Below are 23859 nucleotides of genomic sequence, written 5' to 3'. Positions count from 1 at the left end.
ACTAGAAAACCACTTTAATGTATGTATTTTGGAGCTGAAATTCCGTGTTCTCTAAAACCAGGTGATGGCAAATAAATGAAGGATAGTGCCTTGCTTTAAAAGCAGAGTACTTGTAGGGAGAGTTCCTGAAAAGAATTTCAGGCTTCCTTTCCAGCATGATCTGAAAGACCCTGATGTTACTGGCTTCAAAATAAAAACTTGTGTTGTCTTCTTAAAATGTGTGGATTAGAAACTGTTTAACTTCAGTTACTTTGAAGGGCATTACACTTCAGTAGGAAAGGAGAATTAGCTTTTTTTTATTGCACTGCAAGACTTTATAGTCTTTTCCAGGCAATTATTATTGTTGTATTATGTTTGAAAATTTTCAGTGTTTCTAGTGATGCTCCTGGGAATGAAACTTAGTGATTATGAAATTATTACCCTGGAGTCTTATTCTACATACTTTTCAGCTTTGTCTTACAACTTCTTGGAGTTCCTTTAGATAAACTCCCTAATACCATTTTCACAGTTATAATGCACCCGATGTGTAACTTCTGCAAATGTAGTAGTCAAATATAGGTTTTGTTTTGAGTATAATCTACTTATAGGTCTTCTGAACTACTTTTGCTCTCTAGTAAAAAACAAAGTTATCCAACCAGTAGTATGATAAGCCTGACATGTTTATGATGTTTTTTCAAAGTAAAAATATTCCAGATGGTAGGTTTGTTGGTGTATCTGTTCTAGTAGCTTCTTTCCTCTTATTTAATGAACAAATAAATAAATAAATCTTTGTATTCATGAATGTATTAATCTAGGTTCTCCTCTCAGGTTTGTTTTGTCAGTAACTGGCTAAAAACTTCGCTCTGACTCATTGCTGCTCCTCTTACATTTGGAAGTCCATTCACAGGTTCAGAATTTGAGGCTTACAGAGCACTAGTGGAGTTGTGTTGCTACTAATAGCTCCCTGGTGGTATCTGGAGCAGTGATTTCTCTTATCCTTTTCATCTATAAATTATGAAAGAATAAACCTTTGTTTGCTGCCCTAATAAAATGTGTAGGTGACCAGTGTATGTGTGCCTTCGCGTGTGAAATGTATTTACGTGGCTGTAAAATTTATTTTTAATAAATAAATTGATATATGGATCGTAAGCAGATATGGGCAGCTGAACTCTAGCAGCAATGATAGCCTTCAAACTGGCAACCCGTTAGTGTATATTTAGGTTTAACTGTTTGAGCATGAAGATAATGTTGCATCCATGTGAAAGAGAAATCTAATGCTGATTTGTCAGTGGAGGAGAGACCTATCGCAATACTTCACATTGACTGGTACAAGTTCATCACTTGTGATTTTTCTTAAATGAACATAGATGCCTGTGAGCACTTCCAGTGCTTGTCTACAGTGTTGCAAGGCCAAATAACTAAACTGATGCTTGGACTGTGGCTGAGACACATTCTGACTGAAATAGGAGTAACCTTCAAAACACATGTAGCTTATATAGTTTATGAACTCTTACACCTTCGCTTTTCCCAGTCATAGCTACTTTGGCATTTTCTGCTGGACACCAGTTGTTTTCCCCTCATAAATGGTTATGCATTCTTCTTGCTGGTCCTGGGAGAAAAAAGTGTATGATTATGATAAAGTGTGCATGCTCTAAATAGTTGTTTTGTAAAGACTGCATTTATTGCTTGCCCTTCCAAGTTAAAAACTTTAACTTCAAATGGTAGAATGCATGAAATGCAATCTGTTCATGAAAGTTGCTCTTTGTTTAGTATATAAGCAGTGGCTATCAGTTTAAGTAACTGATTTGCTTTGTAAGTGGATTTAGTGATGAGGAAAACAGATGGATCGTTCTCTTAAATGAACAAGCATAAATGAAGCTTCTAGACTACTTCTCCTATAAATTAATGTGAAACTTAAATGATAGGGCATATAGATTGAAATACACTGTTAAAACTGGATGAGTAAGTGACTTATTGCATACAAAATGGAAACAATGGATGCTTGATTGAATGCTTTTTCCCCTTTTTGCTGATGGAGAAATAATTTCAATAGATTCTTAGCTAGAGAATGCTAAATATTTTTTTCATCTTTACATTTTAGGTCAGCAATTTGGCTTCATCACTGAGTTTGCCTGCATTCAAAGCTGTTTACCTACAGTAATTTGCTCTGGTTGGAAGTGAACATGTCTCAAGTTCAAATTCAGAATCCTTCTGCTGCCCTTGCAGGGAGCCAGATATTGAATAAAAACCCATCTCTTTCACAGCCTTTGAGTATTCCTTCTACTACTAGTTCTTTGCCCTCTGAAAATGCAGGTAGACCTATCCAAAACTCTGCTTTACCCTCTGCATCAGTTACATCCACCAACGCAGCTGCAGGTAAGATTGAGTGTTAATAAATGTATATATTCTTAGTCTTTATAGTTTGACATGATATATTTCTGATGTTTTGCACCTACAAGTACTTCTAAAGTAATATTTGTCCAATTACAGTATCTTGTAATGCTTTCTCCCTATTAACTGAAATCTCTGAGACAGAAAGTTTTCCACAAAGTTCTAATAATTAATTGAAATGTTTGTAATAGTAAAGAATTCTTAAAATTGTATATCATTGAATTTTTAAAACATTGCTATCTGTCTTTTCTACAAGTAGCTTGTTTTAAATATAAAAAATGTGTTGTTTGAAATAGTTTGTTTAGTTCTATCATCTTTAGTTCTTTTATGATAGATTCTTAATGATAAATACATTGTGCTAATAAAATAGAGCAAATAAAAGGTAATAAATAAAAAATAGGTAACAGGGAAAAACGGGAGAAAGAAAGCGAAATTAACTGGCTTTTTGAAATTATTCAAAGCAAGTGACCATGATGAATACTTAGAAGATTTGCTCCTTGAAAGGTACCACATAAGATGCAAGCTAAATGTGGGAGTCTCCTAAATTCATACTTCTGGCTTGCATTAAAGCATTAAATTTAATGATGCTGTCTTTTAGGCATGAGCATTGCTTGGAAATCCCAAAGTTCAGTAGGTTGTTGCCAGTTTGGCTAGTGAGCAGAACTGTCCATTCCAACAAATCTTTTATGAGAAGTGGTATATTGCAGACAACTAAACACTAAGCCAATGAGATTTATTTTTTTTTAATTAAAAATTGTAGTAGAGTTCATAGCTACTTGTTCATTTATCTGATTTTATGTAATCTTTCAGCTCCTTCAAACATGGCAAACCCCAAAGAGAAAACCCCAATGTGTCTTGTGAATGAGTTAGCCCGTTTCAACAAGATTCAACCTGAGTATAAGCTTTTGAGTGAGCAAGGTCCAGCTCATTCTAAGGTAAATATTCGTCTAAGTTTCTTATTGCTGTTGTTCATGCTCTTTCAGTTTCATAAGTGGAAGGGCAAAGTATATGCTTTTGGTGGAAGATAATACAGAATAACAGAGAGGAATGGGAAGCTCACCAAAGTACCGATGGTAGGGAAGTGCAAAGATATTACGCTTTTATTCTACATCTCAACTGTTCTGAAAATTTTCTGTGTCTTCCTGTGGTGCATTTTAATATTTTGAGATTAATCCCACCAACTTCAAAAATTAACATAGTTTCTTAGTCCAAATTATCCCATGAGATGTGGGAAGATTTATGACAATTATGTTTCTTTAGGAAAAATGCTACATAAGGAGTTGTAGTGCTTTTATGTCTTGTAGTTGGCAAGGTACAAATCTATATTGATATGCCTGGAATGTTTTATTAAAAATTTTTGTGCATGTCATAACTGAATGTTGCTTTGCTGTTGCTCTGTTTTAGTTGTAAATAAAATGAACCTTTCTATCCTAATTGCCTGATATTTGGAAAACAAAGATCTTGGTATCGGTTCTTTACTGCCTGAAGTACAGTGTGATTGAATAGCAGTGACCATTCATCTGTTCTGGAACAGTTACTTTAGCAAAAGAATCTTTAGTCCTTCACAGTGGGACTGTAAGAATGCCCAGGGTAGACTGCATGTGGTGTGCATCCCATATCATGGCATGTCTTCTAAGTGTGTCAAAATCTCAGCAATACACAGTTCCTTTGGTGTTCTGTTTGTATGCAGAGAGATCGTTTTTCTGGAATATGCAAATATACAAGCAGTAGAACACTGAAGGAAGTTTTAGCATTATTAAACTTTATAATCCGTATGTAGGATCTCTCTTGTGTGAGATGTGAGGTCAAGGCATACAAGGAAAATCAGCCTGGGATGTGTTTTACTTAATCTGACATCATCTCCTTAAGGTGTTTCCTGGAACAGTGTTTGTTGTATGTTAGAGGAATTGCCTTGAATAATATTAAGAACTAAAATCTTTTGTCCAAAATATGTGTAATGTCACCTTCAATGTGCAAAGGATGCAAGGTTTGCATTTACAAAAACTATTGGAATAACATTCAGAGCATCTGTTCACTTGTTTTCATTCTGATTGAAATTAAGCTTCATTTAATTACCACAGAGACCTTGGCTTGTTGTTGTCTGATTAATTTGTGAAAATATAGAGCAGTATATATCCTTCCTTATCCCGCATACTTAAAAAGAAGTACCACAGAGCTTTGCTTTATAATCAAATAGGCTTGTGCTCACCTGTGGGCATGTAGAAGCTTTTATGGTGCAATGTGAGCTATCTTTCTTCGAACTGCTGAAAAATATCATTCAAAAAACCCCCACAGTATTAAAGCAAGAATTGAGTTATGTGGAATAAAAAAAGTCTGCGTTTCAAGGCTGCTCTTCAGAATAATGTTGGCATACTAGCTATCCATGTAGCTGTCACTTCTGTACACATTGTGTCTTTTGGTTTTTAGCCTATATGATCTCATGCAGTATGCAGGATAGTTGCTAGCTACAGTTATTTTGAAATTCTTAGTTCAGTAATCAGGGAAATGTTATCGATGCCCAAAATCTGGAGATGACATGGTAGTTGAGAAAGCTTTGATTACCATATCCTCATCTTTTGCATCACTAAAAGACTCATTGTTTTATGTAAGAGGGTCTAATATGAATTCTGAAGCAGCTTGTAATAAAATTCATGTTTTCTCTTCTTGAGGTGTTTACAGTGCAACTGACTCTTGGAGACCAGCACTGGGAAGCTGAAGGAACTAGTATTAAAAAAGCGCAACATGCAGCAGCTGCCAAAGCTTTGGAAGGGACAAAATTCCCTAAGCCTACAGCTCGTCCATCTCGTAGTGAAGGCAAGAATCCAGGTATATGCCACAGCAAACTGATTCAACAAAAAATTACATATTTTAAAGTTGCATAAGGATTAATAAAAACAGTGATTCTGCATGTAACAATGGCAATTGTCAAGTTTTGTGAGAACACAATCTTGATTTAATCTCTGGTGTAGGCAACATGGTAAAAATCATCATATTGACAAGATAAAAGTGTAGGGTTTTTCTATCAAATCATTCAGGCTTGAAGAACCCACTGCTTAACTTACTGTTTTGTATTGTAACACTTGGTGAAATCCTGGAAAAGATGTTTATCCTAATCTTAAAAAAAGAGAACTAAGTAAAAAAAATACAAACCAAAAAAAAACCCAAAAACATGAGTTCAGTCACGCAAAGAATAATCTTTTGCATGGGCAGATGAATGTGTTTGGTAATTCTGATAGGATAATTCAAAGCTTGACAATAAAGATTTCTTTAGAAGTGTTTAATTTAAAAAAAAAAAAAGCAAGCAACCCCAAAACCAAAACTATTAAATTTGTGTTGAGGGATTGGTTCAGAACTGGAATTTGCATCACTTGTACTTCTTTAAAGAGAAATAGGTGTTGATTTGTATAAAAGCATTTAAGTTGTAGTTTGCTATGCTTAGGGAACTAACTACAAAGATTGCTTTTAAGATATATTTAAAATGTAAGATTAAGTATGAACTAGCTTCACATCTGAGCTGCACGTGTGATTGTTTTTCATTTACTCTTAGTCTCTTGAATTCAAAGTTATTGGGATAGCATTAGTATGTTCAGCAAAGGTTAAAACTTAACTTCTGTGCCAGTTGTCTTCTGATATCACCTAAGTTCTTTAGAAACACTTTGTGCAGTCAACAGTGAAAATATTAAAGGTCGCAATTACTCATTTTGTCTGTGAATCTGTTCCATAATTTCATTTTCTTTTGGCAAGTGCCTTATAACAAAACACTGTTGTACTGGAGTACACACTGGGTTTTGAGCTAGTGAGGTCTTTGGTAGAAAAAATGACCATTTACGTCACTGTTCTTTCTCAAATGAGAATAGTCAGGGAGTCAATTCTTCATCCACACGATATCTGCATTGAGAGGAATGTTTATAGCCCTCAGTAGCAATGTACCTGGTTTTTGGAATTCCAGTTGCAATTTGAAAGTGAAGAGTCATAAAAACCTTTCTTAGGTCATAGAGTACAGAGAGAAACGTTTGATCATTCTCAGTAAACAATAGACACAGAAGGTATGTAGCATGGCTGCTGATTTAATTTAAAAGTTTTTTTTTGGAAGAGAAATTTCTGTTCTGCAGACCACATTGTTAGATACGCTGTAAAAATAAATAAATTGGTAGCTTCACAAGTTTAAAGCAAAATAAAAAACCAAAAGAAAAAAAAGCCCCCAGCAAATTCACTTTTTTGTAACAGGATTTGTCACAACTGTACTAGGCTGCTAATTTAATATACATCATATAGACTTATTTTCTTTGTGTTCATTAGCATTTCTATTCAGAATTCATTCATTTAAGCTACTGCTTATGGCAAAACTTGAGCTCATTTTTCGCTGCTTTGAGACAGCATGACAGTTTAGATTGTTTCAGTTCCTTGTGGCAGTTGGACAACTCTCTTTATATTCCCTTTCATCTAGACAGTGTAACCCCCACAGTGGAGTTAAATGCACTTTGCATGAAACTGGGAAAGAAACCTATGTACAAACCTATTGATCCTTATACGGGGATGAGATCCACTTATAACTATACTATGAGAGGTGGTACTTATCCTCCACGGTATGTATTGTTTAATTTTTTGGTTTTGCAGTTTCATATCTTTGAACTTCCGCTCTCATCATCCGAGTGCTTTGATGCTATCTTCTGAAAACTGGCTAAAAATACAGCATCCCTTAAAGGGATATTCAGCTTGAAACATAGCCAGCTTATGAGGCAAAAGGTTTTGATAAGTACACCCCATTAATATTTGTCTTATTTAAGGGGTTTTTTTCTTTGGAGGGGAGGAAAAAGGGAACTGAACCAAATGATGAAGTGTTTTTGAGGGCATTTGGGTATAGCCACCTTCATGAAATGAATAGCTAAATATTTCTTGCATTTCCTTTCTGTGTAAAAACAAAAGTGAAGAAAACAGTTTGATGCTTTTTCTAAAACTATTTAAATTAAAGCTTCAGTTTAAAGAATTTTATATGGGCACAGGAATTGAGAATTCAAAACTTACTGGACTGCCAAGTCTATAAAAGCGTAGTTATGTTGTCTTTCTCTGTTCTAGTTGGAAATGTTGATACTCTTGTTTCAGAGGTCTCCCTGAAATCCTCTAGAATTTAAAGCAAAATTCAGCTTCTTAATACTAGTGCTTTACTGCTCATTTGTGGTTACTGGTATCCAAGAGATTCTTCTAAGCATAACTTATGTTTCTGTTTACTTTGTAGGTCAAACTATTTGCTTATTTCAATCTCTCTCATTGCAGGTACTTTTACCCATTTCCTGTTGGGCCCTTACTTTATCAAGTTGAGCTTTCAATTGGAGGGCAGCAGTTTCATGGGAAAGGAAGAACAAGACAAGCTGCTAAGCATGATGCAGCTGCTAAAGCACTGAAAGTTCTGCAGAATGAGCCCTTGCCTGAGAAACCAGAGGTGGGAATTAATCTTAGTGTTGTAAGCATAAATTGTTAAGATAAACTGAGATATCGTTGTAGATATTTTCCTTATTGAGAAGAAAATGATAGTTGTGAAATTTAATTCTCTGTGGTAGTGTTGGCCTACTTGTGTCAACAGAAACATTTTGATTTAAAAACATAAATTTCTATGGAACTAGAGTTTTCCCGAATGAAGTTATATTAATTCTTCTGCTGTCATATTTTTCCACAGCAATGCTATAGACCTCTGTCAGATATGAGCACTGGAAGCATAGATAGGAACTAATATCTTATCAGGTACAGATCATATACAAACTTCTGAAGAAGTGCATAAATGGGGTACTTGCATTCTAGTATGGGCAACATAGAAATCAGACATGGGTTTGCTTCCTGGGCAAAATTCCTACATGATTTTGGAAAGAACCATTGAAATTCCAGAGAAGCAGGAAGTTCGTGGAAGAGTAAACTCATACACACATTCTGATATGAATATAAGAGGCAAATTTTTATCCCTCTGTATATTTATGGCTGTCCAGCGCTTTCCATTCCAAGACCCTGTTACTGGTTTTATTCATGCTTCTTTGTTAAGTTGCTTTAGGCAGAAGGTCTTATTGTGTGCACACAAGTTACCCGTAGCTTCTGGGGCTGGTTGGCTGTGTGCACACTCTCCGTGTGTGCTGGCTGACTGCTTTGGCCAAAGACTACTACAAAGAGTGTATTTATTCTTTCCTTTATGGGTTCATTATATATGTCTGAGTTAAAGGGCATGATGTTAGAACTAAGAGCAAGGGGTCTGTTGATGTACTCCACGCTGGCATCTAGATTGTGTTGAGGAGGAGGCCATGCAAGACGAACCTAGAAGCAAGAGAGACTAGGGCATTGCCAGAGAGGTGAGGAACAGGAAGCAAAGGTTAGACCGATAACTTCCAATCTGGGGAGCATGAGAACTTGCTAGATATGGAGTCTGTCTGAGAAGGAAGGAAAATGAAGAATTGGGCAAGAAGGTAACAAAGGGTCTCATACAGGGGAAAAAAAAAAAATAGCTGGGAACTACCAGGAATGACAGAGCAAGAGGATTGAGGAAATGTGTTGTGAAGCCAAGGGACATTGAGTTAAAACCTCATGTTTGTGGGAGAGAGCATTGCCCAAATAATTAGGCAAAAACACTGGATCTGATGGTTCAGGGAAGAGGCCTAGGAGTCTCTCATGGTAGTGGTTCAGGTGACAGAAAGCTGTTCTGCAGGAATGTAGATTATTGAATGATGGAGGCTACTAAGTGTCAAGGGATTACAAATGTTGTTGGGGAGAACAGAGTGATGCTGGGAATAGAAGCTGAAGGAGTGGAGATGAGTTCTGCGCTGAAATCTAGAACTGTTGATAGCCAGAATGTGGTCAGGGACAAGCTGGATGTCTTCACGCAGGAGAGGTCAAGACTGAGGGGAATGTTCCCCTTCAGTGCAGGGGAACTCCAAATTCCTGAGTACTGTTGTTCTGTGTCAGTGATGCATGACATCCTCTCTTTGCACTCACCCTTATAAAAGAGAACCTACTGTCGTCAGCCATTTTTCCACCTCAGGTAGCAAAGTTCTGTGTACTGGACCCAAGGAGTCCAACTCTGCAGAAAATAATAGGATCACATGTAACTGAATTCTCCTCTGTGTATTTTTTTAGAATTGCTTCTGTACAAGTGACTTTCTGAATATTTGTAGAGTTGTATTTAAAGTTGAGTAATGTGAGGTGTTCAGAACAAACACTGTGATTGTCTTTACATGACGTGTATCTTTTTTATAGGATGTCTCATTCAGTGTAAGGAGTGTAAATTGAGAGGTAAATGAAGTAAACCTGCAGAGTCTTTCCTTTATCCTTCTTTTAAGGATACAATAAGGGAAAGTACTACTGTGAATGATGCAAGAAATTGCAAGAAGGGAGAATTATTTTATGAATAAAAAAGTTGCAAGCTCGCTGGGAGCTGAATGCTGTCTTGACCCTGCTTATACATATGTTGGGCAAGTCACTTAACCATTCACAAGAAACAAGCATTTGTCATTTTATTTTTCTGTTTGACTTGTCTAGAAAATGAGCAGTAAGAAATGCAGCTATGCTTAAGGAGAGCAATCCTTTGAACGGAGAGTACTGTTTTATAATAAGTACTCAGATAAATCAGATCTTAATTTAAAGTTTGCTACCTAAATGAGTATTTGTAACTTTCAAATATTGTAGTTTTAGGAATGTCTGAGGAATTGCTGTTTTTGTAACAGTGTTCTGCACTTGACAAGATTAAGATAAAATAAGGAAGATTTTACCACTAAGTGAGCACTGCTTATTCTTGCATTCAGTGAGGCAAAGTCCTTGAAGGATATGGTAGTGTAAGATCATAAGAGGTGTTACTACAATGTATGTATACAATGGAGGCAAATTAAGATTTCACAAGCAGACATAACCCTGATACTTCTACCTGTCATTCGATGTTGCCAGTAGTTTTCCTTTTAAATGTAGTTATTTTTGTGTATCCCATTTCTGTGTGTATGTGAACAGAATATGCTTCAACTCATAAATTCGTATTTTTGGGGGGCAGGGGGGGTGGTAGTGGTGTATTTTTTTAAAAAAAAAAATTTAGACATTTTTATATTTACAGAATTTTACTCTTGTATTTTTAAATTAGAAAATACTCAGTGCTTAAGAAGAAGTAATTGAATAAAATTATTAGACTTTAAGGGTAAGAATGACCATTTCCCACACCTTCTCAGACTGCAAATCTAGAAGCAAGTGGCAGGAAAAAAATTTAGTATTATTAGCACTCAACTGAACAAAGCCCTGCCTGAAAAACGCAATTTAATTTTAAAATCTGCTCTGCTTTGAGTGCGAGGCTGTAGCAGGAGACCTCCAAAGGGCCCTTCCAACCTAAGTTAGTCTGGCTGGGGTTAAGACACACTGACAGAGTTGCAGTATGGGGTTACTTTGCATGTTCAAAGATAGAGGTGATAAAGCATCAATTTAAAGCTTAGAAAGCTATACTTCCTAGCACTATTCTTAGACAGAAATTCTAACTTTTGTCTAAAAATACTAAAAGCAGAATTGCTTCTATGTTTTTTGCCAACTTATTTGGTAAATATCAGCTGCTATTTATACCCTTAACATGGAAGAAAATAGACTGATAGCTATGTTGAAATCAATGTAGTTCTAATCAGCAACTCCACTGGTTTTCATTGTTTGCTTATAAGCAGTCTTTGAGGAAGTGCCTGTTGAAAGAGTTCCTAGGAAAAGGTGAATCCTTCTTAAAGGAATATATGACTTTTGCAGTTTGCTTGGGAGTTTTTTAATCTATCACTTTTGTTTTCTCTGACTTTTTTTCACTTGTTAGAGGTGGATTTGAAGAATTTGATGAGAGTGAAGAGTAATAAATGTTTATATTCGTGGTGTCATTCTGATTTAGAGACATAGATTCCCTGGAGAGTTTGGTCTATGCACACATGCAAACTACTTTAAAAGCAGACTTTATAGGTAATCTGCCTTGAGGTGTGCAGGGATAAATGATTATTTTTGATTTATAAAATAAACTGATCTGGAACTCAAGTAGAGGTGAAATAATTGGTAAAATAGCTATAGTCTGTTAGTTGTTATTTTTCTATTAATTTACTCTTTTTAGATAAAGGTACTGAAGAAAAGTACCTGTGTTTCACACTGTCAGAACAGACTTGGTATATGTTAAGAATATACACCATAATATAGCAAATAATTCCATACTATTTATTTGTATTCTCTTGAAAGGATATGAAATGGGAAAAATCTAATTCAATAAAGAGAAGTCCTGGTCACCTTCGCAAGGAAAAGTGTTGGAATTTGAAAAACTAGAATATATCTAAAATTACAAGGAAGGGAAAAAAATTTGTAATTAAAGTGATTGTGCTAATGTTTTGACAGTAAGGGTAGTGATAGATCATTCCTAGAGGTGCTGGTGGTAGGTAAACTTGCTGTAACACCTAGACCGTAATAAAATAAGACCTTAGTAGTTCAAATATTTTTCTGGGTATATGATGCTATTCCTTTTGAACTTACCAATTGCATTTGAAATAGGTTTTAGAATATGATGATCAAGACTTTTGACTCCTGTATTCAATCTTGGTTTTGCCAATTTTTACCTGCGTTGTGCCTTCTGCTGAGGTATAGTATGGTTCCTCTAGTGTAGGCGCTGCCTCCACGTTTCTCATGCAGTCTAATGCCCAGTGCATCTGCCTCGCTCCTATGGGAGTGGTGCCATCCTGTGGTCTCAGTTTTCGCAGACCTGAAGATTGTTCTGTGTACACCTCCGTGTAGAGGTTGGAGACTGGCTGTAGTAGTGGGATCAGAAGTATCAGATGTTACCATTGTAAAAGGATTTGCGCTATATGTCCTCTTTTGAAATGTTTGCAGTGCAAACCTGCAATACAAGGTTATGAACAAGTTAGATTAAAAGAGACATTGGGGATGCTTGCTACCATCAAAACTACTTTGAATCAATGAGAGCTCTCTAGCATATTTCTGCTGCTCCAATAAAACCTTTAAATCATTTTTGTTACCTGGTTGCATAACTAGTATTGTGGCATGATATAATTGGTGAAATTGTTGCTGTTCATCTTTATCATAATCTTTCCAATATCACTGCTGGACACTTAGTCTTAAAATTTCTCTGTTGCTGTTACCATGCCTCTTAGTTCATGTTGATCCCAACATCAGTGAAGACATTTTTGGAAGCACAATCAAAATTTTACCTGGAGATACGTAGAAGTGCCTGTAGGTAAGCTTCACCTGGCACTGCTGTCCTCCTAGCAGGTGTAAGTTCTCAGAGATGTACACCATTTGATTTAAGGCAAGTTCCTGATAGTATGTTCTTCAGATGAGAAAAAAATCGAGACAAAGCATTTACAAGCGAGCATGTTAAAAGATAGGATTATGCCAGGGTCTGATTAACCATCCTTTATTCACATTGGTCCCATTCTCAGAATCTTTTTTTTTTCTGCCCTTTCTCTTATCTCATACTGTCTTAGTGCTTTTGATACAAATGTCCAATCAGTATATGAAAATTGTATTTCATAAAGGTACTTCCATTTGGAAATTTTACACTTCAGTTTGTTTTTCTATAAATAGATTTTTAAACCTATTGGCCCTTATTCCATTTGTTCTTTCCTGTAACGAGCACATGAAAATATGAAGGTTTGTTAGCTTTTACACATACACCTTAAATGAGCTTCTTAAGTTTCAATTCTGTAGTATGTGTGCTGCATTTCTACACATTCACGTAAAATGGCAGTAAAGGTTAGACTACTTAAAATTCTGAGAGTTCAGTAAACTGGTTGGATGGATAAAATTCAATTTAATAGGATCTTTATTTTAAATAGAGTATGCTTCTTTTAGGTTAACGGAAAAGAACCAGATGATGAAAATCTCAATAAATCTGAAATAAGCCAAGTTTTTGAGATTGCACTTAAAAGGAACTTGCCTGTGAATTTTGAGGTATGTTTATTTTACAAGCTCTAGATATGTTTTTATTAGAATATTAAGGGTACACATTAAGTTGAGTCTCTTCTAGATAACCCAAACAACTGACTTTTAACATGTCTTGTTAGTTGTGAATACACTTTTACCTTTGACAGTCACCCTGATTGTCTTGGAGTTTATATGGTAAAGTGAAGAAAAAAGAAAAATCCACCTGTTCACAAATTCATGCACTAAAATCATAACATGAGTGAACAGCTACGCTGTGGTTGTCTGTGCAATCTTTTTCCCAGGCTTTTTGAAAAATCAGTATTACAGTGAAGAAATGAAACACAACACATTAATGGTTAGAACATTGAAGTGCAGAGTTGAGGCAAAAGAGTATAGCTCACTCTGAAAGACATTTATGGAAGTATTTGCTTGATTAAGCACTGATGTGGACTACCCGCAAGTTGCAGAATCTCACAAATAGGTTTCTTTTCTTGCCATGAGGTGACCTCATGTGCATCTTACTTTCCTTTCCCTTTGGCCTGGCTGCTTGCTGCCTCTTTGCCCCTCCTTGATCATTTTAGTTATCTTCAATCAATAGCTTCCATAGGAGCATCTCTGTTTCACTAAAATATTAATTTATCATGCTGCTTTCCTGAGCTGGCAGAGTACCATTTAAGTTGACTATCTGAATTATTATAGTAAGAAAATGCAATTGTGTGTAACTAAATTGCTTCTAAAACTGTTCTGTGAAATTTTACGTGAAGCTTTCAATTATTGTAGATTAGCCTGAGCATCACTGATAAAAATATACTGTCACACAAAGCCAGTTGTGGGTGGAAGTTCTTAATTCATTCTTACTTTTTGACTTTATGGATATTTTATTTTTAAAGTATGATATATTATTAATATAGTTACAAGACTAAATCTGTAGTAGGCAGCTATCTCTTAGATGTCTCCAGAATTCTCGATTTCTTAACTAAAATACTGGATCCTCAAGAATTGCTTTCTCTGTAATGTTCTGTTACTGTAACATGATGTATTTAATGAAGTGATGTTAACTGTGTGGAAGTACACACTGACAAAATAGAACAGTCATATTTTAATATTGAAAGAGTAAATCAGTAAAATAAGATGGGTTAATGACTCATGTAAATACTGTTTACTGCTTGCTGCATCTGACCTTTTTAAAGTATATGTTTATTTGGGTGGGATTATATTGTTAGAGCAAGTATGATTTACATCTCTACTTTCTGGATTGTATGAGACTCTTAAATCTCTTTATCCGTAGTTCTTGAGAGAAGTTTATATGTACACTATAAACAATGTGCCCTACCATTTTTAATAAGTGTTTATCACGCTTTCACTCAGTTTTTCCCTCTGAAACAGGTGACCAAGGAAAGTGGTCCTCCCCATATGAAGAGCTTTGTAACCAAGGTGTCAGTTGGAGAATTCATGGGTGAAGGTGAAGGAAAGAGCAAGAAGATCTCAAAGAAAAATGCTGCAATAGCAGTCCTAGAAGAACTGAAAAAATTGCCACCCCTTCCTACAGTTGAGAAAATGAAGCCACGAATCAAAAAGAAAACGAAATCAATAGTGAAGGTAAGAGACAAACAGATTGGAAATCTGAATGTTGTAAATAATCATCAGATGAGGGGTGTTTCTGAGTTAATTTTAAACATTCTTCAACTGCTCAACGTTTATCAGCAGTCTGGTACTACAAATGAAAGGATATTTTCCTCCCACATGGGGTTCTGACACCACTTTTACAACAGTTATCAGTAAATTCAGGATGAAAGAGAAACCATATAAAAGAATGAGTGGCACATAAAAATCAAGCTCTGACTTTCAAGTCTGAGACTTTACAGCTCTGAATTTTGCATGACTTTCTTGTGCAAATTCTGCTACAAGCCTGTCACTCCTAATATAGCAGGATTAGAATTTGTAAAACTATTACCAGTGGTAGGTTATATGTGGTCAACTGTGGCAGCAGAGCCAAATAAATTGAGTGTTTCTCTGGTTGTGGTAGTGTTAGGTAACTTTTAATTCAGTGTTTTTAGACTCTAGAGATGAATGAATTCAGTGGCACACTGCATTTTTGTCTATTAAACCAAATATTCACAAATTTTGGCTTATTTCCTAAACATTGTTCTACATAGCTGCAAACAAGTCCAGAATATGGTCAAGGAATGAATCCCATTAGCAGACTTGCCCAGATACAGCAGGCCAAGAAAGAGAAGGAACCAGAGTACATGCTCATCACAGAACGTGGTCTTCCAAGGCGCAGGGAGTTTGTTATGCAGGTTTGTATGTTAATTTGAGAAATCTAATGGAATGGCTGTGATGTCTCTTTTTGTTGTTGTTGTTGTTATGGTAATCAGATTGTTATGATGATATACAAAATCAACAGGATTACAGCCAAATTCACATGAAATTTATTAATACATCTATTGGGCTACATTCAAGGAAGATAAAAGTTCAAGAAAAGTGATCTGAATCATGTTTTTTAAAAAAATTGCATAGGGCACCAGAAGTCTATGTTGTAACTGCCTAATGTTTTCATTAACAGGAATATTAATACTCTGTTAAGAGATACTGAGCTGCTTATACTTTGTAATGTAGGATTTATGAACATGAACCTGGGTATCCTTCATTTCCTCCTTCCCCTGAGTTTTCATGTGTTGCTTTAGAGTGCACCACTTTCTGCACTGCAAATCCCAGTAGAATAGTAGTATTTTTAATACTGAGTAACTACTAGCCTCTAATAATTAAGTGCATTCTCCAGACCTCTCTCCTATCCTGGCTAAGACAGGAAAGTTAGTTGCTTTCTTTCCATCACATTTGTAAACCTTCTAAACCTGTAACTTCAGCTTGGAAAATTTATATCTGCTGTGATACCAGTTTTGAGCATTTAGGCTGTTGCCAAGGTGAGATGATGAAATACAGTTGTTTGTTTAACTTCTGTTTGGTTTTTTTTGTGCTTGGAGGCCAATGATATTTGATAATAAATGACAACTTGCTTAGAGTAATAATCACTTGAACTATTTTGAGACTCATGGCATGCTCAGGACACAGATCACTAATAAGTGAATTCTCATACTACTGTTGGAGAATCCATTTGGTTTTCATTCCTCTTTTGTCCAGGTGAAAGTTGGTGTACACACAGCTGAAGGAATGGGCACAAACAAAAAAGTTGCTAAACGCAATGCAGCTGAAAATATGTTGGAACTTTTAGGTTTCAAAGTCCCTCAACCTCAACCTCCAAAGCCAGCATTAAAGACAGAAGAGAAGGTAAGAGTCTTTAAGAATCAAGCGCTGTTTAATACTACAGCAAAAGCTGAGTTGAAACAATAGCAGCTTTGCAAGGCAGTAGCAGTGCAGTAAATTCATGCTTTCTGCCCTGGCTAGGAAGCAGTTGTACTGAGGTGACTGTTCTCTAAAAATAGTGCATTTTGGATACATGAAGGGTTCAATTTTACAAGTAAGTCTAAATCTCATCAGAAAGCTAAATTCTTCATAGAATGGCTCAGAACCTGTGATAATTGATGTATTGGTCTTAGAGACTTGCAGGCATGTAGGTTATAGGACTTTGTGGTAGCAATAGATTTACACAGCCTTATCACCAATTGCAGTCAAAAGTTTGTTACAGCTCTCTTTCTGTGGTTGGTCCCTGAGTGGGGAAAGAGCCTTGCATTCTCTTTTTGATTCAGCAGATGTTACCAGGCAGTTAAAATAGCAAGTCTGGTTTTAGTTCTCTTTTTGTGTTTATGCTCATTTGTGTCCAGTATGTTATCCTCAGCAATACCAATAACTAATGTTAGTTTAACTGGCTTTATTATGGTATCTAGTTCTCAACATCTGTGGTCTTAATACCACTTCACTGGTCTGTAGATAGTTTTAGTCATTCAGTGAATAAGAATCACTGAACTTGTCTCTTCTTGGTATTTTGAATAATCAATTTTTCAGTAAAATTTTGATTAGTCAGATCACCTACATCTTGAAAATTTTTAAACTTGGGATATTGTGTGTTTGGCTTTTTTCCTTTTATTTTTAAGACACCAGTGAAGAAACCAGGTGATGGGAGAAAAGTAACCTTCTTTGAGCCGGGCTCTGAAGAGACTTCAACTAGTAAGTAACCTTAATGAAAGAAGCTTGGCCCTGTTGGCCCATGTGTGTGCATGTAAGAAGTTTCTCAGTCCCCTCAGTAGTGTCATTTAACACACTGTGATGCACAGAGGTGTGCAACTGCTGGCCTGCAAACTAAGTCTACGCCTTGGGAAGGTTTTGTTCCGATCCAAAGAGCTTATTCCTCCCAAGTCACGCAGTATTCAGCTTGCTTGGCCACTGGCTCGGGGGAAGGAGTAGGTGGTGAGCCAAAAGCGTGTGTGTGCTAATGGGTCAGTCGAGCAGTTAGTGGAGGTGCAGCTGCTGCTACCTGCAGTGTCTGGGCTTGTCTTACCTAGATCTGAGGGATCTTGGGACAGCCTTTAATCTGTGTCTAGGGCTTTCTAGGACAAGAATGAATGTTCAGGCCTGAGGTTGGTTCTGATCCAGGGATCAGGCTCCTTCAACCAACATCAGGAGTGAAGTGAGGGCAATTTCTGTGGTCAAGGGAAGAGGAGAGATCAGCCTCTTTGGCTCAGCACGTTTCTCTGGTATAGTGTCCAAATGAGGATGGGAGCAGATTCCCTGGAAAATGGGTTGGGATTTCTGCCACCTGGGAATAGCCTTCTAGAAATGGAAGAATGATTGCAGGTTGGAAGACTGCCCCAGAAACATCACTCTAAGCCAGAGTCAGAGTAGCAATGGAAGGGTGGTGCTGAATTTGTTGAGGCAGAGTTAGCTATGTTAAGTCTGGCCATATCACCTTACAAATGTGAGGGAATAACTGCAGTATGTTGAAGACTGATGAAGATGAGAAAGGTTGTCAGTACTAACTGAAATTGGTCTTCCTAAAGCAGAGTTGGAGTAGGAAGGAACGGCCTTGTAGTACAGAACGACCTCTTTGTGCTTGGTCTCTAATGACTGAGAGCAAGGAACTGTGCCTGCATTTATTTCAGACAGTTGATGGTTATAGTGGTCAGATCCACAGATGACTGACCGAAACCAGGCCACCAAGTATACAGATGTTGGCTTTCTCTAATGTAAGCTGTTGGGAGGAGTCATTATGGAAAGTTTGTCTGTCGCAACATATTTCTGTTCTGGATAGTATGTTTCAGGTGCCTTATGTGTTGAAGTATAATTTTGTTGTTTAAATTATAAATAGTTGGGATTGACTTGGACTTTAGTAATGTTTTACTGCATCCGTAAGATCTTAGATAAACTTCCTGATTTCTTTAAACGGCTATCAGGTGACTGTGGTTGGATATTTGCTGTAGTCATTCTCGCTTCTTCATACTGTGCTAACATTACATTTAACCTTACCTACCTGTTTATGTTTTCACAATATACAGTTTAAACTTTGTGGATTATCTGTCACTGTCTTTACAATATTTAACAGTGGCTCTGGTCATTTCTGTGGTTTCATTATTTGCTCCTACAGTCTAAATGATGAAATACAAAATTTTGAACCCAAAAGATATATCTGGAATGTGGTTGCAACTGTCTGAGGTGTTTGTAAGCTTGACTAACCTGCAGAAACTGCTCCCGGAGGTAAAGGTGCTCCTTTTGGCAGAAGCAGGTGTTACATTGATTCATTTATTCAATAAGCAAACTGTGTCTTGCTGATGCTGCATCTCTGACCCATCAAAGGCAAATCAAGCTCTCTAAATTAGTGTTTCAAAAAAATTTGAAACCAATTATTTTTTTCAGAAGTGGCTTTTGATGCCTATATATGTCTTAGTGTGCCTGCAGAAGGCTTCATAGAAGTAGCTAGCATCTGTTTAGTATGTACCCCTCTCTTCTCAGGTAATAAAGAAGATGAGTTTAGGATGCCTTATCTCAGCCATCAGCAGCTTCCTGCTGGAATTCTTCCCATGGTCCCTGAGGTTGCACAAGCTGTAGGAGCCAATCAAGGACACCACACCAAAGAGTTCAATAGGGCAGCCCCAAATCCTGCCAAGGCTACAGTAACAGCAATGATTGCTAGAGAGCTATTGTATGGTGGTACTTCTCCTACTGCTGAGACCATACTGAAGAATAACAACTCATCAGGCCATGTACCCCACGGACCACTTACTCGGCCCTCTGAGCAGCTGGACTATCTATCCAATGTTCAAGGAATCCAGGTAAAGGTTCAGCTTTGCAAGATTTCTTCCAAAGGTATCCAAACTGGTCCAACCTAAAGGTTTTTAGTTCTGGTGACTGCTGTATTCTGAGGCTGCTTGTTAAGCTGAAATTCATGTAAATATTTTACTTTACCTATGAAATGTACTGAATTTTACAGCTTTTGTTATTTAGTTTTCAAACGTGCATTTCTGTACTACATCCTCAGCCTTAATTCTGTGCTACTCTGACGTCTTGGAAGAATAAAATTGAAGGTAGCATTTTCTGAAAATTGTCATGATGTAGGAACATAATATGAACTTGAACTTGGCTTATCTGAAATCAGTTTTTTTAATAATCTTTCATACATTAAGATTTGCTGTAAGCTGTACGTTTTCTTGTGTTTGTTCCCTTTAATCAGAATTGCATTAAGTTCCTATATTAATATGTTAAAGAAGCTCAGTGGATTAAAAAGTATAATAGAGAAAATTTTAAATGCAGATAGCTATGATCAGAATAAAGGTCCCAGCAACAATCATTAAGTAGCCACTTTTATTCAGAAGGCTTGCAGAGCTCTTATCATTACTAAAAAACATCGCAAGTGAAGTCAGACTTCAAAGTAAATGGTTCTACTGGCTGACAGAATGATTGAAAGTAAGGTTCAGCTTCATATATGGGCAAATAATCTATAGCAATTGTGATTTATTTCCTGTACTTGGTTAACTGAAAATAACTAAATCCTTCTCTTGTCTTCAGGTTGAATATAAAGACTTTCCAAAAAATAACAAGAACGAGTTTGTATCTCTTATAAACTGTTCCTCTCAGCCACCACTGATCAGCCATGGAATTGGAAAGGATGTAGAATCTTGCCACGATATGGTATGATGAATATTGCTGAAATGCTTTCTCTTTGGCCTTGAGTGAACTAAGGGATGCAGCGGATAGACCAAGGTTTCATGTTACTGCTGGATAGCAATTAATTAAATGCTGTACAATTCCCTGGCTAATTTTTGTCTAGTATTTCACAGGTTGCTGAAATAATTGATTAATAATATCAGAATCTAATCTAAATAACCTTTAAAATGCTTAATATATGCTCTCAATTTTGGTCTACAAAAATGCATTTGCTTTATCTTGATAATATTTGCATGAGCACATATTAAAGAAAATGTATGAACAGGAACTTTTAAAACATAAGAGCATATGAGCTTATTTTCCGTAACAGAATGGGCTGATATTTCATTAAGAACTGTAATACTTGGATTCATGTTACCAGACTTGTTGCTGGAAGGGAATCCAAAATGGAAGAAATGCAATTCACCATTACACAGCAGGAGACACTCTAAATCTGTTAAGCTCCCTTTATAAATAAGGTCTTTTATTAGCAGTAGCTGGAATATTTCTATGTGAAAGAATGAGTCTTCTAGACTTTAAACTGTAAGGAACTTTGTCTATAAAAGACATTACATATTGCTAACAATATGTACACAGTCTACTATAATTTGAAGAGAGTTTCGTTCTTCTGGTATCCAGTGGTGACCTGAGTACTGACTACAGACTGAAGTAAAAGTTTGCAATATGTAAATACACTTAGGAAAACCTGATTTTACTGATTTTTATACTAAAAAATTTTGCAGTAATTTTCTAATGGCTATAATTTGATACAGATTTCTTTGATCCTTGTCACTTAATTTTGATGTTTTCATACCCGTCTCTACATCCTGCTGTAAAGAGCTCCTGTAAGAGTAAGCACACAAGTCAGTGCAGTAGGTAGAAGGGAAAAGGACAGCCAGTTCAGAGCTTAAACATTGCGACTGGGCCAACGTGAGAAGCTTCCTCTGTTCAGATATTCAGCTTTCACTAATACATGTGCCATAACTAATTGGGGATATTCTGAAAAGGTGCACCTGAAATTGATCTGAATAAAGTTGAAAAAAATCTTCAGTTCTCAAGGGAGATGACTTAGTTTTGCATTAGCCATGTCACATCGACTCTTCTTTTAAACAGTCACACGTGCCCTATCTGTGTTGTATTCTTGATTCTTGTGTAACTTGTTTTCTTTTTCTGCAAAGGACTTTTTGGTTTGGTGTATTTTAATGTCCTTTGTCTTAAGCTCTGAACAGTTTGAGCCATTGCTAATTTAGTGTCTTTTTCCTTGATATTAATAGTACTGCTGAATTCATTTTCCCCCATGCTAAAACAAATGCAATGGGAATCCCCGAGCCACAGCACCATTCTATTGTTGTAGCAAGAGGAAATTCTACACCATTGCATTTTTTCCACCATGATTATGCATCTTAATATATATCCAAAATTAGGACATTTACTTTAAGTGAGTGCCAGTACTGCTTTCACTAAATTAATGAAATGTACTCAGGTTGAATTGCTGAATGCTCTCTCTTTTCTTTAGGCTGCATTGAATATTTTGAAGTTGCTGTCTGAGTTGGACCAACAAACCACAGAGATGCCAAGAACAGGAAATGGACCAATGTCTGTGTGAGTGTGACCCATTGACTTTCCCTTGCATTAACGGAAACCTCTAACCCTGTGATGTTCTATAAACAAATAAAATGTGAGGGTTTTTTTCTTTGCCAGAAAAGTTAAAATGCCAAGGCTGTTATCTTCTTCAGACGGATGAGAGGGTAGGTTTTATGATCAAGCTTGTAATTTTCATGTGTCAAATGCAAATTACTAAGCAGGAGCAAGTGGATAAAATGTAATGACTGTGATACAGAGCAGTTCTGACTGTGATCCCTCTGCTGAAACTATTCGTTTACATAGATTTGTAAATAGTGTGACTTTTCAGTGTGTTTGTTATAGCTGCTCCTCTCTTTCTAGAAATCTTCTGTATGTAAAATGTAAACAATGTATAGGTTTCACAGCAAAAGTTTAGCCTCTCATTTAGATAATAAGCTGTCAAAATGATGGAATTAACAAAGTGCTAATTGATCAAAAATGGAGGCCAGTTATATGGAAACAAGTTGTTATATGCACCTCAAATTGTTTGTGTCTGATTTTGAAGCATCTTATTCATGGAAATAGTGTTTTATCTCCTAAGTAACAGGTGTTTTGTCATTTGTAGATGTGTGAAACAAGAAATGGAAAGTGACCCTCTTCTCAAACCGGCTAACTCAAACACTTTGGGACAAACACTGGACAGCACTGCCTAAAAAAAGGCTTTTGACTGGACCCAAACCTGAAAGCACCAGAGAAAATCAAATGCTTCCTATTAATGTAACCTAACTGTTTTAGAGTGCTACAGTCTTTACAACCTACTGTAGTGTCTAAATCATAACCGTTGCTTTCTCTTCAAACAGTGATAAATTTTTAGTTTCATTATGTTGTTTTGATTGAAATGACACTATAAATTTTTCATTTAAAAGTTTCTTAATTGTATCTAGAACAATAGCACAGTTTAGAAACTTTGTCTTCTGAGACTGACATGTTATCTGTGAACTAACTTGGGAAGATCATATCCATGTATGTGGTTATTTTGTTTTTATTGAAATAACAAAGTTTCACTGGAAACAAATTGTGTGCCCACCATTTTAAAAAGTTCAGTATTTTCGCAAACCTAGCGTAATTATCCAACGGTTGAATGAATTAAAACGCTTTAGGAATTTTAAACTTTGTTTGATCGTTTTTGGTTAATTTCTAGTTTTCTTGAGTGGGGGGTAGGGGAACTCGAATGCAACATGACTTTAAATGATCTCTGATCTATGTTTTAAGGATTGTGTGTATCGATGGCACACAGCTCACTACATTACAGGATATGATCTCAATGTAGTGCATATAAAACCGCAGATTGATTTTCCTTGAGTGCTTTATACTGTTTAATTACATCTCCATGTAGGGCTGAAAAAAATTACCTATGTTTATATATAAACTGTGTTGCTTTTGATGTTGTGTTATTGCGCACTGAACTGTGCGCAATAAAGTTTTTTGCATATGGTCCAGGTAAAGCACGATAGCCTTGCAAGTTAAGTACTGCTTCAGTTCATTGTTTACGCTGGAATTTTTTCTCCCCATGGAATGTAAGTAAAACGTAGTGTTTGTCACCAATAAATGGTAATACTAAATTTTTTTGGTTAATTTATTCTTGTATGCCACTACAGGGGCTGCTTTTTTTATAGGATTTGTAATGCTTGTGATATAGTACGGGCAGTATTGTAAAGCTATGGAGTAACTGTACAATGGTTATCAATTACATATAAATAACTACTATTTAGTAATGTGGAGGATGTGAAAACCTGGCAAGGTCAAGGAAATTCAAAAGTAATGTGGGTACATTTTGTTATTTGTGCCACAGTGTGTTAGTGCAACTGTATTAATGGGAGCTTAAACTAAAGTTATGATTATGACAAGAAACCTGGCGCAACAGGT

General features: G+C 36.3%; 1 protein-coding gene across 4 annotated transcripts in view; it reads left to right on the top strand.

Annotated features, from left to right (window-relative positions):
• The window catches only part of STAU1 (staufen double-stranded RNA binding protein 1), a 32167-nt gene extending 8612 nt beyond the window's left edge, over positions 1-23555 (top strand). For 2 of the 4 annotated variants that reach the window (XM_074888007.1, XM_074888008.1), the window contains 14 exons: positions 2081-2355; positions 3181-3305; positions 5040-5196; positions 6818-6956; positions 7645-7810; positions 13204-13302; positions 14644-14874; positions 15432-15575; positions 16417-16563; positions 17328-17400; positions 19180-19499; positions 20233-20355; positions 21887-21972; positions 22559-23555. In XM_074888007.1, coding sequence (XP_074744108.1) covers positions 2163-2355; positions 3181-3305; positions 5040-5196; positions 6818-6956; positions 7645-7810; positions 13204-13302; positions 14644-14874; positions 15432-15575; positions 16417-16563; positions 17328-17400; positions 19180-19499; positions 20233-20355; positions 21887-21972; positions 22559-22646 — 2091 coding nt within the window. In that variant the 5' untranslated portion in view covers positions 2081-2162 and the 3' untranslated portion in view covers positions 22647-23555. The remainder of the gene's footprint in view (positions 1-2080; positions 2356-3180; positions 3306-5039; positions 5197-6817; positions 6957-7644; positions 7811-13203; positions 13303-14643; positions 14875-15431; positions 15576-16416; positions 16564-17327; positions 17401-19179; positions 19500-20232; positions 20356-21886; positions 21973-22558) is intronic. The other 2 variants (XM_074888009.1, XM_074888010.1) reach the window with 2 other exon arrangements.
• The last annotated feature ends 304 nt before the right edge of the window (positions 23556-23859 follow it).

Source organism: Strix uralensis, chromosome 18, assembly GCF_047716275.1.
Source record: "Strix uralensis isolate ZFMK-TIS-50842 chromosome 18, bStrUra1, whole genome shotgun sequence".
Taxonomy (NCBI): Eukaryota; Metazoa; Chordata; class Aves; order Strigiformes; family Strigidae; genus Strix; species Strix uralensis.
This window is presented reverse-complemented; position numbering and strand designations above follow the sequence as displayed.